Source organism: Neophocaena asiaeorientalis, unplaced genomic scaffold (assembly GCF_003031525.2).
Source record: "Neophocaena asiaeorientalis asiaeorientalis breed wild unplaced genomic scaffold, Neophocaena_asiaeorientalis_V1.1 scaffold91, whole genome shotgun sequence".
Classification (NCBI taxonomy): domain Eukaryota; kingdom Metazoa; phylum Chordata; class Mammalia; order Artiodactyla; family Phocoenidae; genus Neophocaena; species Neophocaena asiaeorientalis.
In genome coordinates, this window is record NW_020173198.1 from 4,771,015 (window position 1) to 4,784,994 (window position 13,980).

The window sequence follows — 13,980 nt, forward strand, 5'->3', positions numbered from 1 at the left end:
AAGTTTAATTTTCTCTAGAGCAGTCTTTTCTCAAAGTGTGGTCTACAGGCCTCCTGCCATGGAATTCTGGGCAGGGAGGGGCTTGTTAAAAATGCAGGGTCTCACACACCTATGGTCAACTAGTCTATGACAAAAGAGGCAAGGATATACAGTGGGAAAAGACAGAATCTTTAATAAGTGGTGTTGGGAAAACTGGGCAGCTGCATGTAAAAGAATGAAATTAGAACACTTCCTAACACCATACACAAAAATAAACTGAAAATGGATTAGAGACCTAAACGTAAGACCGGTCGCTATAAAACTCTTAGAGGAAAACGTAGGAAGAACACTCTTTGACATTAATCAAAGCAAGATCTTTTTTGATCCACCTCCTAGAGTAATGGAAAGTTGATGTGTATAAAATTGATGACTAATAAGAGCCTGCTGTATAAAAAAATTAATAAAATTCAAAAAAAAATGCAGGGTCTCACTCCAGACCTATGGAATTAGAAACTCTTGAGGTGAGACCAGGAAAATGGCATTTTAAGACAGCACATCCTCCCCCAACCCCCTGGTGGGTCTGTGCATGCCCAAGTTTGAGCACCACTGGTCTCAATCATTTGTTCTTGTTTTGGGGTGCTATTCTCTGCAAACTTTCATTTGTTTTTTTTTAAAATAAATTTATTTATTTTTGGCTGTGTTGGGTCTTTGTTGCTGCACACAGCTTTCTCTAGTTGCGGAGAGCAGGGGCTACTCTTCACTGTGGTGTGCGGGTTTCTCTTGTTGCACAGCATGGGCTCTAGGGCACGTGGGCTTCAGTATTTGCAGCGCACAGGCTCAGTAGTTGTGGCTCGCAGGCTGTAGAGTGCAGGCTCAGTAGTTGTACACGGGCTTAGTTGCTCTGTGGCATGTGGAATCTTCCCAGACCAGGGCTCAAACCTGTGTCTCCTGCATTGGCAGGTGGATTCTTAACCACTGTGCTACCAGGGAAGCCCCTCATTTGTTTTTTTTCTTTGGTTTTTTCTTAAGTTGCCCTCTGATATAAAAATTGGTAAAATTTGTCCCCTTGTGATCATTCATTTCTGTCTGTTTTGTTTTAAACTCCAGGACAATAATTACTCGCTTTCATGAGTTGCTTTTTATTTCTGAATGTCTGATTTTGAACTTTTCATTTTTCCCACAGAGCCGAGAAAACAGAAGTCCTCAGTGAAGATCTGTTACAGGTAACAAAAGAAAGACTTTTAAAAGTGCTCTGTTTAAACAACAACAGCAACAAAAACCCATAGGAAGAACTGAAGCTTCTGGTTCTTTGCTTTTTTGGGGGGTTTTGCCTGAAACAGAATTAGTGTGATTAGCATGGTTTTGAGCAGGAAAGAAAAGCAGTTGAGTTGTGCGGTGATCAAAAGGGGATCTGAAACTTGGGTGTCATGTTATGAAGTTCAGATGGAGCTAGTCCTGCGTTCAAGTGCCAGGTGTTGGGGTGAGCACGGGGGAGGAGCCTGGCTGGCCCGGCCGGTCCACTGGCACTGTGGCCTGGTTATGCGTCCTGGGCAGGCTGCTGCGCTGGCGACCTTGATGGGACAGGCTCTGCCAGCTGCAGCAGTGGCCCCACTGGTTCCAACCTAGATTTCAGGTTTTTTGCTCCCTTTTATGCTTCTTCCCTAAAACTGACCTAAGTTGGGTCCTGAAGGACTCAGAGTCTCAGAGACAGTGACCAGATCTCAGAACTCCCCAGGGGCCCTAGTGTGGCCTCACACCAATGGGCCAGACTTTCCTTTCCATAGGGAGGGGCGTTTCCTGCTGGGGACCTTAGCCAGGGCCACTCACGCCATTTCTCAACAGGTTTCCCTAACTTTGGGGCTGGGAGTTTCTCCCAGGAGGGCCTGGACCCTTTATACACATCACTTTAGCCAACCCCACTCCGTCCCCACCCACACCGAATACTTTGTGAAGGACAGGACCCCTTCTGTACCTTCTCCTTGCCTCTCATTTCCATCACCTGCCTCTGGTGCACTCCAGCGAGTCCCTGGAGACCAGAGATCTGCTCCCAGGTGGCTTTCTGTCTCTTCCCATGCAGAGAAGGAGCTGCATAATTTTAAAAAAAGCTATTTCTGCCCCACCATGCCAAAACAGCCTTCTAAATTATGGCAGTCTTCTGCAGGTAGAAGATTTTAAGAGCACTTTTTTTTTTCTACTTTTGAGGACTAGAAGTTTTTATCAAGGATTAGAAGGGTTTTTTCAAGAAACGATTTATTAAGGAATCATAATCTTTAAAAAAATTTTATTAAGGCATAGTTGATGTACAGTATTATAGTTTAAGAATCAGATTCTTAACAGTATTTCCTCACTGGTTTTTATCAGATATTTCAAATCCATTTTCAGAATTTTAGAAATATTGTTTGGTATGGTTACACTAGGTTTTCCTGTCAGCATTCTCCCACCTACATCCCACGTCAGTAATATACGTCATTCCATTTCATCCTTTAAGCCCTGCAAGGAGGCCAGAGGCCTTGCAGGCAGGTGGAGGATGGCAGAGATCGCACGGGACTCAGACAGTGACTGTCTGTGCTTGTCCCTTTGCCCAAACGTCCGCTGGGGCCTGAGGAGTTTGCTAGTTTCTAGGAGCTCCCTTTATTTTTAAATTTATTTTATTGAAGTATAGTTGATTTACAATGCTGTGTTAATTTCTGCTGTACAACAAAGTGATTCAGTTATACACATATGTACATTCTTTTTCATATTCTTTTCCATTATGGTTTGTCACAGGATATAGGAGCTCCTTATTTTATAACACAGATACTCCACGTCTGCGGCAATTGTTTTCCTGCTCTGATTTCTGGGTTTTTTTTTTTTAACCGTAAAGAAGGCGTGTAATGGTTCAAAGTGCTGAGTGCTGGGTCTGGTGACCAGCCACCTGGATTCCCATCCCAGGTCTGCCCCTGACTAGCTCGGTGGCCTCGGGAATTCACTTAACCTCCCTCTGCCTCAGTTTCCACTTCTCTAAAAGGAGGGTAATCACTGTATCACCGCGTGGGTTTGTTAGGAGGGATTCATGGGTTAAACATGGTTAGCACTGGGAGTGGGGCCCGTCACGTAGTGAGGGCTAAGTATTATATTAGTGATTTGTTGGTGTGATTACCACTGTCACAAGCCACAGAGCTTTTTTTTTTTTTTTCGGTACGCGGGCCCCTCACCGCTGTGGCCTCTCCCGTGCAGGCTCAGCGGCCGTGGCCCCCGGGCCCAGCTGCTCCGTGGCATGTGGGATCCTCCCGGACCAGGGCACAAACCCGCGTCCCCTGCATCGGCAGGCGGACTCTCAACCACTGCGCCACCAGAGAAGCCCCCACAGAGATTACTTTGTTTCTGATGTGAGACTTCCCTTAATTTGCTCTTTCTCCTGCCTCTTTTCTTAGATCTCTGGTAGAGCAGTTCAAGAGGCTGCCTTTTTATCTTGTTTGTATGGAGTTTACCCAGGAGGCTGTGAATCCCAGGAGGGTGGGAACCACAATTTACTTACTGTTGTTTTTCTAATACCTTGTACAGGGTATATACAATATATATACTTGTTCTTTCAACAAATATTACCTTCCATTTGGGCCAGGCAGTGATCTAGGCACTTGGGATAAATCTGTGAACAAAACAGACCAAGGCCCTATCCCTTTGGACTTTACATTCTAGTGGAAATTGGAATCAAGTGAAATGGAGTTTTGGGGGTTTTCTCCCCTCCCCCCCCCCCCCCCCAAAGAATGTGTATTAGTTTTCCAATGTCTTAGAATCGGGTCATTATAAGATTTGGGGCAAGTAATGTGGCATCTGGCCCTAAATAAATGTGGCTGCAGATCGGGGTCCTGGGATGGGGCCTTGGTTGGATCTGAAGAAGGGCTGCTTGAGAAAGAGGCACAAAACCATCTCATTGGGTAAAATGTTTTGGGGTAAAAATGTATTCTGCTTTGAACTTGTTGATTTTTCTTTAAAATAGAAAGCATCCCTAAGGGCCTGCCCTCATTCTTAATGAGTCATCAGAATACACATTTTTGGCATTCCTTCCTGTAAAAAGCAGCTCTCTTTGCCATAAACAGCCATATCCCAGCAATAATATTTTGGGAAGCTAATCGTGATGTGTGGGCCCCCTAAGTCAGTGTTTCTTACTGCTGGCTGTCCATTCTGCTTTAGAGGTTTATTATTAAAAAAAAAAAAAAACCACCCCAAGCCCAATAAGGAATAATTTTGAAAACGTTGTTCTTGAGTTTTAGTTGTGGAACATTTTTTTTGATTCTCTGTCTGTTGTACCGTGTGTGGAAGGCTCCATTGCCATGTGCAGGAGAGAGCTGAATGTCCCTGTGGCTTTCCCACTTGGCCTTGGGCCTGAGGCTGGGCTTAGGCTGTTCATTTGCAGTTCTGCTGGTTGGACCTGGGACTTTGCTGGTGCTGTAGTGTGTGAGTTTGTCACCACTTATCTGATAGCAGGTTCTAGTCAGGGCTGTCCCCTACCCCTGGACATAAATTCAGCCTTTAAGGGATCTGAAAACTCAGTGTTTCTCAACTAGGGGTGATTTTGCCCTCTGGGGGGATATTTGACAATATTTGGGGGCAGTCTTGGTTGTCACGAAGAGGGGAGTTGGGTGCTACTGGCATCTAGTGGGTGGAGACCAGAAATGATGGTAAACCTACTGATAATGCACGGGACAGCTGCCCACAACCCAGAATTCTCCAGCCCACTTATCAATAGTGAGAAACCCTGGTGTAGCTGCATGGGAACCATTTCCATTTACATCCAAGTGAAAAATTCAACGGCAGGATGCTTTTTCCTGCCTACATGCAAACACCGCAGGAGGAAGAGGCTGAGTTGGTCTTGAGCCTTGCCAACGGCTCGTCTGTCTTTGTGTTGTCAGATCGAGCGGCGCTTGGACACAGTGCGCTCCATGTGTCACCATTCCCAGAAGCGCCTGGTGGCCTGCTTCCAGGGGCAGCACGGCACCGATGCTGAGAGGAGACACGTGAGTACTGGGTGGGACTTGGAGCCGTGGTTCTCGCCTCGTCTCTCAGAGGCTCTTCTCCCTCTATCAGTCGATTTTTCCCAAGCAGCATCAGCAGATTTGCCTGCAGACCTGTACCTGGTATCGCCATTCACGTTCACGACACCGGCCTTATCATAGCATTCTTTTGTGCTTAAGACATCCCTGAGCTGAAAGCCATATTCACACTGAATTCTCTCCAGGTGCTTTTAGAGATTTGTCATCATAAGAGAATGGACACATCAGTTAGGAATCCTCTGATGGCAGAAAGCTGCAAGCCTCTCATAAATTGACTGAGAAAGTAGAATTTATTGGCTTACTAACTGAAAAGTCCAGTAGTCAGGATGGACTCCAGGTAAGGCTTGGGCTAGGCTTTCGGTGATGTAACCAGGACCCCAGTTTCTTTCCTTCTCTCCTTCTCTCCCCTCGGCCTTCTTCAGTGTCTGCCTTATCCCTCATGGTTGCAAGCTGGCTACCAGCAGCTCCCATGGGCTACCTACTTCCTTGTGCATGTCCAGCAGGAATAGAGAGCGTCTCTTCCAGTAGTTTTTCTTAATGGAGTGAGAAGACTTCTTTTTTCCATACTTTTGGCAGGTAGAAATCCCTTCCCATTGCATTGATCTGCGTTGAGTCACATTCTCCATTACTGAACAAACCCCTCCCACAACCCCCAACCAGGACGTGCTGGCTGGCATACGCTAATCACAGCTCACCCCAGAGCATGGGCTATGGTCCTACCTCCAGCTCATAGGCTCCATTGAGACCAGGATAGGTCCTTAGGAGGACTCAGGAAGAATGGGCTCTAGGAAACAATCAAATGTCTACTCCAGGGTACGCTCAGAGCGTCCAGGTCCCCGTGTCCCACCAGCAGAGCACAGCAGCTTTGTTCGTCAGGCAGTTCCGCCCTTAGTTTTATGAGTTCCCAGCTTACGAGCATACCCTGACCCCCGTATAACATTATGGTGGGAGTTTCCATGGTTAGCACAGGGAAGCTATGATTTCCCATATATATATTTTCTTAAATTTCTTTATTTTTGGCTGCGTTGGGTCTTCGTTGCTGCACGCAGGCTTTCTTTAGTTGCGGTGAGCAGGGGCTACTCTTCGTTGCGGTGCATGGGCGTCTCATTGCAGTGGCTTCACTTGTTGCGGAGCACGGGCTCTAGGCACGTGGACTTCAGTAGTTGTGGCACACGGGCTCAGTAGTTGTGGCTCACGGACTCTAGAGCGCGGGCTCAGTAGTTGTGGCACACAGGTTTAGTTGCTCCGCGGCATGTGGGATCTTCCCGGACCAGGGCTTGAACCCTTGTCCTCTGCATTGGCAGGCAGATTCTTAACCACTGCGCCACCAGGGAAGCCCATCCCATATTGTTTTATTTGCGACTAGATGTCTCAAAAGGAAGAGCTGGTGTGCAGACGATCTGTGTCACCCTCCTTTTATATTTCCTACACACATTTCTGGCCAACTTGACAACAGGGTTACTCCTCTCTTGCACAACACGTAGTTTCCGCAGTGGTGTATATCAAAGGAGCAGAAGTTTGCATGCACCTCCGATTCCAGGAATGCTTGCTGCAGTTCCCATCCATCAGAACCAGGCCCAATCCACTGGTCCTGCCCCCTCTGCCCCTTTGCATTCTCTTGCCACGGCTTCTGCTCTGCCTGCCCTTTTTTTTTTTTTTTTGTTTTTTGTTTTTGGCAGTACCGGGGCCTCTCACTGTTGTGGCCTCTCCCATTGCGGAGCACAGGCTCAGCGGCCATGGCTCACGGGCCCAGCCGCTCCGCAGCACGTGGGATCCTCCTGGACTGGGGCGCGAACCCGCGTCCCCTGCATTGGCAGGCGGACTCTCAACCACTGCGCCACCAGGGAAGCCCCTGCCTGCCCTTTTAATATTGTTTCCTAAGCTTCTGCCCTTCATCTCCTTATTCTCGCCATCACATTCCTTGGGCCGCCTCCTCTCTTCTCATGGCGCCTAACTAATGTGTTTATTCAGACACTTGTAAACCATTTTCAAGGAAGCAAAGAACTTCCTCCCATAGTTGTCTATTTTAACACGCATAACCAGTTCTTCTGTGTTGACTCTTGGATTCTATCCACCCTAGTATGCAAGTTAGGTTATCTTTTTTTATGAGTGAAGGGCATGTGTTTGTTTTGTTTTTTAATATATTTATATATTTATTTATTTATTTATTTGGCTGCGTTGGGTCTTCGTTGCTGCACGGGGGCACTCTCTAGTTGCAGCGAGCGGGGGCAACCCTTCATTGTGGTGCGTGGGCTTATTGTGGTGGCTTCTCTTGTTGCGGAGCATGGGCTCTAGGCACGCGGGCTTCAGTAGTTGTGCCTCGTGGGCTGTAGAGTGCAGGCTCAGTAGTTGTGGCTCACGGGCTTAGTTGCTCTGCACCATGTGGGATCTTCCCGGACCAGGGCTCGAACCCGTGTCCCCTGCATTGGCAGGCAGATTCTTAAGCACTGAGCCACTAGGGAAACCCTTCCTTTTGTCTTATTCTCAAGCTCCCATAGCTGCTTGATTAGCAAGTCCTGTGATTCTCTTTGTGACTGTTTCTTGAATTTCTCACCTCTGCTCCATCTTTACCACCTTCGCCTTAATGCAAGACCTGATTACCTCTCATTATCTGGACTGTTGCAGTCACCTCTTGAGCTACATTTCCTGCCTCTGATTTCCTTTTTTTCCAGCCTTTCTTCAACCTGATCACCAGAGATGGTTTCCTGAAATACAAATTGATCTTGTCATCCTTCTGCCTAAAAAAAAAAAAAATCTTAAGCTTAGTTGTTCTCAACAGGGACCAGAATTACACTCCTGGGGATATTTGGAAATGTGTGGAGACTTTTTTGGTTGCCATAAGGTCTGGGGGACACTACTGGCATTTGGAGGGTGGGGACCAAGATGGCTGGAGGGATAGTTCCACATAAGGAAGCATCCCATAATACCACTGATGCTCTGGCAGGGACGATGGCTAGTTCCCATTGCCTGGGTTAAAATCGAAGCTCTTTTTTTTTTTGTTTTTTTTTAATTGAAATATAGTGGACTAATATTATATTAGTTTCAGGTGTACAACATCATGATTCAGTATTTTTATAGATTACACTCCATTTAAAGTTATTGTAAAGTATTGGCCATATTCTCTGTGCTGTACAAAATATCCTAAAGTTCAAGTGCTTTAGATGACTTCAGCCCTTCATAATCTCATCACATTTCCCTTATCAGTCTCAGTATCTCCCGCTTCCTCCCATTCATGCTGTAGGCCATTGTCATTCACACAGATTGCTTGTTGTTCCGTTGGTCCGCTTTGAAACACGGCCCAGGTGTCACATAAATTCATTAAAAACAAACAAATTAAGTATTTATCAAACACCTACTATGTACAAGTGCTGGAGCTATATAATGAATTAGATGTAGTGTCTCCCTTCAAAAGTGCTCATAGCCTGGTGGGGGAGGCTTCCTCCACAAATGGATAATTATAAAAACAACATACTAAACAAAATATGCACAGGGTATTATGGGAGGACCAAGAATGGGCACCAGAGGAGGAGAGGGGTAGTCAAGGGAGGCTTCCTGGTAAAGGTGGTGGCCTAGCTGTAAAGGAGGAAAATGAGTGGCAGGTGATGGGCCTATTCCAGGCAACAGGGGCAAAGGTGCCTCTCCCTCATTTCTAAAACCTAATGCCTTAGGCTTCCTTTTCCAGCCTTGAACCAAAGTGCCCAAGACAGGGCTCAGAGGTTGTCTACGCTCTGCATGTGGGACGAAGAGTCGCCATGGAATAGATGATAGGTGACCACGAGAGGTCGGCAGTCTCTCATGCTCTAGAAAGTACAGGAGGAGCCTTGCAAAGGCCCCACCAGAAGCTCCCATGCGTGTGAAGAGGCAAGAACTTGAGAGAAGAGAGACAGGGCAGGTGGCCTTCTCAGCCCAAACTGTTGACATGGCATAGCTTATGTCGTGGTTCATATTAGACCTGGAATTGTTTCTTTTCGTGCAGCTGGCACGCCTTTTATAAATTAGGAAGCCCTCAGCCCTCTCCGTGGAGGAGTTTGATGTTGGTAGACAGCATGTTCGTTAATCAGCTCAAATGTTAAATGAGCAGAGTGTCCTTATTTCTGTACATCGGGAACCAGGATTGTTGATGCTTTGGAGTCAGGGCATGGAAACCACAGGTTAGTTACAACTGGGCACTTGAATGATACTTGTCAAAGTAAGCTCCTCTCTTTATGATTTTTTTTTGCCATAGAGCTCCAGAGTTGCACAAAGTATATTTCTCTTGATTACTGCACTTATCCTACATTAAATTCCCTTAGAAAGGCAGCATAAGTAAAAGGTATGAATTATCCTCTATTTTGATCAAAGCGCACTGCCCATTTTCTCATATCTTCCTGGTCTATTAATGTGGAAGCTGGGAACGTCTCCTTGTGGGGCAGATGAAGCCTGTTATTTATTTATTTGAACATAACCTGAGGGGGAGGAGAGATGGGTAAATATATTTGTTCATTATTTATTTTTAAGTTTCTGTGTACCATTTTGAATGGGCTGTCCAGCTACATGGTCAAAATCCATAATATGCAAAAGAACGTAACATGAGGTCTCTCCCAGCCCTGTTCCCCGGGCACCCAGTTCCCCTCTCCAGGACCACCAGTAGTAGCAGTTTCTTGTACAGCCTTCCAGAGATATTTTAGAAGTGTAACAGATGGAGCCCTTTGAAGGCAGGAAAGGCAGGTGACATGCCCGAGGTCAAGGCAGAGCAATGCCACGGCAAGGTGGACCCCAGGTCTTTGACATCAGTTCCCTTTCTACTGGGAAGGCAAAATTACATGGGGTACCGCAGCAATGAAAGCATTTTTTGTTAGCAGATCATGGTGTTATAACCAACCCACATGCTACTTTCCAGGCCTCTTCTGCCTATATTCTGAGATAAGCCATTAGCTAGTCACGGACAGACTCTGAACCGGGTCTTGGGCTTTTAGCACCGAGGTCTAGCTCTGCACCCTCACCGGGGCGCCTGGCCAGGCCATGTAATCCCCCTGGGCTTCACATTCCCCAGCTGCACAATTAGAACATTAATCAGATGATCCTTACGGTCATTTCCAGCTGAAAAACAAATCTCTGATAGGAAAGTGAGTGACTTGGTGCCTAAAAATTTTTTTTTAATTTTTTGGATATTTAGCTAGATATTTTCAGATCTTTAACTAAATCTAAATCTTTATGATTCCAGCCAATTTAAGAGCCAGTTTAAGAATGAGTATTCTAGCAAAAGTTTTTAAAATTGAGCACTTCATTGCATTTATTTGTCATGATAATCAGAGGGCACGGTGTATGTCTTATGTCCCCAGCGCCTGGGTCATAATGTGCTCTTGATTCTAGTAATTATAGTAACAGCAACGACAACAGTAATAATAGCAGCTAGCATTTACTGAGTACTTATCATGTACTCAGTAAATGTTATGTGATACATTTACTTGGGGTACTTGACCTTGAATATCTCCTTTAGTCAACGGACAGCCCTAGGACCCTTGCCCTGTTATCCCTAATTTCCAGGCATGAGGAAACTGACACAGAGCTTAAGTCACACAACTCATACCTTTGAGACCAGAACCTGAACCCAGACAGGATATCTCTTACCTGTGCAGTTTACCTGGAGGAGAAACCAGTGACTGAAGACCTGAAGTAGGTAATTGAGAATGGGTGTCAATTATAATGAAAAAAAAAAATGCATTGTCTTCTGCCTTCCAGAAAAAACTCCCTGTGACAGCTCTCGCTCAGAATATGCAAGAAGCATCAACTCAGCTAGAAGACTCTCTCCTGGGGTAAGAGTTGGGCTATTTCAGAAAGAGAGCCATGCACCCTGTGAGTTGGTAGAGGTGGATGGCTGGGTGGTATACATGGCAGCCACATGTGTGACCAGAGGCTGAGGCCCCATGGGAGGCCACTGGGATGCTAGAGAATCTTCCTTTTAGTAGAAGCAAGGATAGATCATACAAAGGGCCAATAACAAAAGTAATTGATAAGGTCAATTATTTAATCTGCTGAGCTTGGATATAAAGAACTCAGTCCCTTCTGTGGTCCAGGTGTTGACTCAGATTTATAAGCCCTGACCAGTCCCATTTAGTCCTTAAAAGTCACTTCTTTTAAAGATGATCACTGTAATGTCAGTGGAGGTTGTCTCAAAATAGTGCCTTTTCTGAATTATGTGGATTTTTTTTTTTTACAATGAGCATGTATTACATAAATAAGTTTAAAATCTAATAATAAAGCTGTTTTCATTGTAAGAGGGAAGGTTGACCTTTCCTTCTACTTGCTTCTCTACAAGGCCAGTGTCCTTTGATCCTGTCTGCTCTCTCCTGCTGTAACATGGGCCCTCCTTTCCCAGCTGGATATGGCCTTTGGACTTTTCAGCCCATTTCCCAGGGTCTGCCATGCTCCACGACCTACAATGCTCTGTCGTTCTTTGAAGGACACTGCCTAGGCCGGACTTACTAGCAGACAGAAAACAGTATAGTATAATAAACGTTACATATGATTTAAGAGATTTTCAGGGTACTTTTGAGAATACTTCCTTTTCACCTGACCAGAGGACCTAATCTTTCAGTGAGTTCTCACCTCACTGTTTACACACATCCGCACGCGTACACACAAATTATACCTGAGATAGCCTTGTGCGTTTTATTTTATTTTATTTTATTTATTTATTTATTTTTTGGTACGCGGGCCTCTCACCTTTGTGGCCTCTCCCGTTGCGGAGCACAGGCTCCGGACGCGGAGGCTCAGCGGCCATGGCTCACGGGCCCAGCCGCTCCACGGCACGTGGGATCCTTCCGGACCGGGGCACGAACCCATGTCCCCTGCATCGGCAGGCAGACTCTCAACCACTGCGCCACCAGGGAAGCCCAGTCTTGTTCATTTTAAAGCACAAGTCTGTGGACTCACACCCTAAGTTTATAGTACTTTCAGGTCTCTATTGTATAGCGCCCTAATGCGTTCCCATCATATGGAGAGCAGAGCTGGCTCAGTGTGGGAATCTGGTGCCAGATTTAATGGACGTATGTTTGTTGTTGGGCATCTTGTTTTTAAAGGAAGATGCTGGAGACGTGTGGAGATGCTGAGAATCAGCTGGCTCTGGAACTCTCTCAGCATGAAGTCTTTGTCGAGAAGGAGATTGTGGACCCTCTGTACGGCATAGCAGAGGTGGGTGCTTTGGCGGGGGCTGGGTGGGGAATGGTTCACTTGTGTCTGAAACTTTAACAAAGGTCAGTGGCTTTGGCATACACTTCTTTTTGGAAATAAGGGGAGTAAGTTGAGGGTACAAAATCCTTTGCCTAAGAAAAAGAAAATGGTAAATAAAGATTGCACTTTCAGAGGTTAAACTGAAAACCCCGAAGCTTGTCCCATTTCATATGTGGTGTGTTCTTCTGTCCAGGTAGAGATTCCTAACATCCAGAAACAGAGGAAGCAGCTCGCCAGATTGGTTTTAGACTGGGACTCGGTCAGAGCCAGGTAAGATAAAGCTGTGAAAAATAACCAATAATACGGTTTTCTGTCACATCCCCAGCAACCATCCCTCTCCTCAACACGGATAAAGACCACTGGGTGCACAAAACAGACGACATCACAGATTCACACACTTGACTCACAGACTGAGTCACAGCCTACTTACACCTGCTTTCAGGCCTCTTTCTCCCAAGCATGGCAGCGGGATGATGTTAGGACACCCTGTTCTTAGTCAACCAACAGTGAAAGGAGACAGGGGAAAAAAAAAACCTAAATACGTGTATTCTGGGGAGAAGAAATGGTGGCAGACAGTTCTAAGAGCGTTGTCCTTGGAGTAGTGGAGTTTAGGAATAAATAGATCTGTGATCTTAGCAGCTGCCAAGCGTCCCACTGTGTCAAAAAACACCTGTGTGGTTAGGATCATTTTTCACAATCAAGAAATGCTGTGCTCAACAGGGAGGAACTAAGTAAGACCTAGTAGCCATCCCAGAGGGCTGATGTCAGATGACCCGTCTGTAGTGCTCCATGGCTGGGCTCCAGCCTCAGCTCCATCCGTGAGGGCATTTGTATCAATGACTCATATGAGAGGAGTAGGGAGGTAGCTGCCACGGGCCCCATCCTTTCTCATACCTTATACAAGCGTTGACAGACTTGTTCTGTAAAGGGCCAGGTACTAAATATTTTCAGCTTTGCAACCCAGATGCCCCCTGTTCCAACTACTCAGCTCTGCTGTTGTAGCATAAAAGTAGCCCTGGGCAATACATAAATGAATGAGCAAGTCTGTGTTCGAATAAAACTTTATTTACAAAAGCAAGTGGCTTTGCTGAGCCCTGCTTCGTTAACTCTTTTAATCCTCATTGCACTCTTGTGAAGTAGACATGATTATTTCTGTTCGGCAAATAAATGGAGATACAGAGATCATTTACTAACTTTCTACGTGTCAGATGCTTTTTTTTGGCTGCGTTGGGTCTTCGTTGCTGCGCGTGGGATCTCTCTAATTGCAGCGAGCGGGGGCTACTCTTGGTTGTGGTGCGCGGGCTTCTCATTGCAGTGGCTTCTCTTGTTGCGGAGCACAGGCTCAGTAGTTGTGGCGCACGGTCTTAGTTGCTCTGTGGCATGTGGGATCTTCCCGGACCAGGGCTTGAACCCGTGTCCCCTGCATTGGCAGGCAGACTCTCAACCACTGCGCCACAAGGGAAGCCCCGTGTCAGATGCTTTTATTGCAGATTTCCTTGTTTCTAAAATGTCGCTGAGTGTCAGATGCACCAGTGATTTAATATCCGATTTTGGGGGGGAAATGAAATAGAAACACCACTTTATTAAATGTACAAATCAATTGGTAAGACATGTCCTGACTTAAGAAAAGTTGAGATGATAAGAGGGACATCTAGGAATTAGCACATGGTGAACACGATCATTGCCACCACTTACTGGACACTTGCCACGTGCCAGATATCAGACTACGTGTGTGATATGTCAGCTCTTTTGATTC

The 13,980-nt window shown here is 46.0% G+C and overlaps 1 protein-coding gene across 7 annotated transcripts in view; it reads left to right on the forward strand.

The window, feature by feature from the left end:
* Positions 1 to 1,165: 1,165 nt before the first annotated feature.
* Positions 1,166 to 13,980, forward strand: part of ARHGAP17 (Rho GTPase activating protein 17) — a 55,382-nt gene continuing 42,567 nt past the window's right edge. For all 7 annotated transcript variants that reach the window (XR_003003217.1, XR_003003218.1, XM_024744644.1 and 4 more), the window contains exons 1-5: positions 1,166 to 1,202; positions 4,872 to 4,976; positions 10,734 to 10,807; positions 12,074 to 12,185; positions 12,418 to 12,494. Coding sequence is in view for 5 of the 7 variants with exons in the window: in XM_024744644.1 (XP_024600412.1) it covers positions 4,902 to 4,976; positions 10,734 to 10,807; positions 12,074 to 12,185; positions 12,418 to 12,494 (338 nt within the window). In the remaining 2 variants the exon portion in view is untranslated. The remainder of the gene's footprint in view (positions 1,203 to 4,871; positions 4,977 to 10,733; positions 10,808 to 12,073; positions 12,186 to 12,417; positions 12,495 to 13,980) is intronic.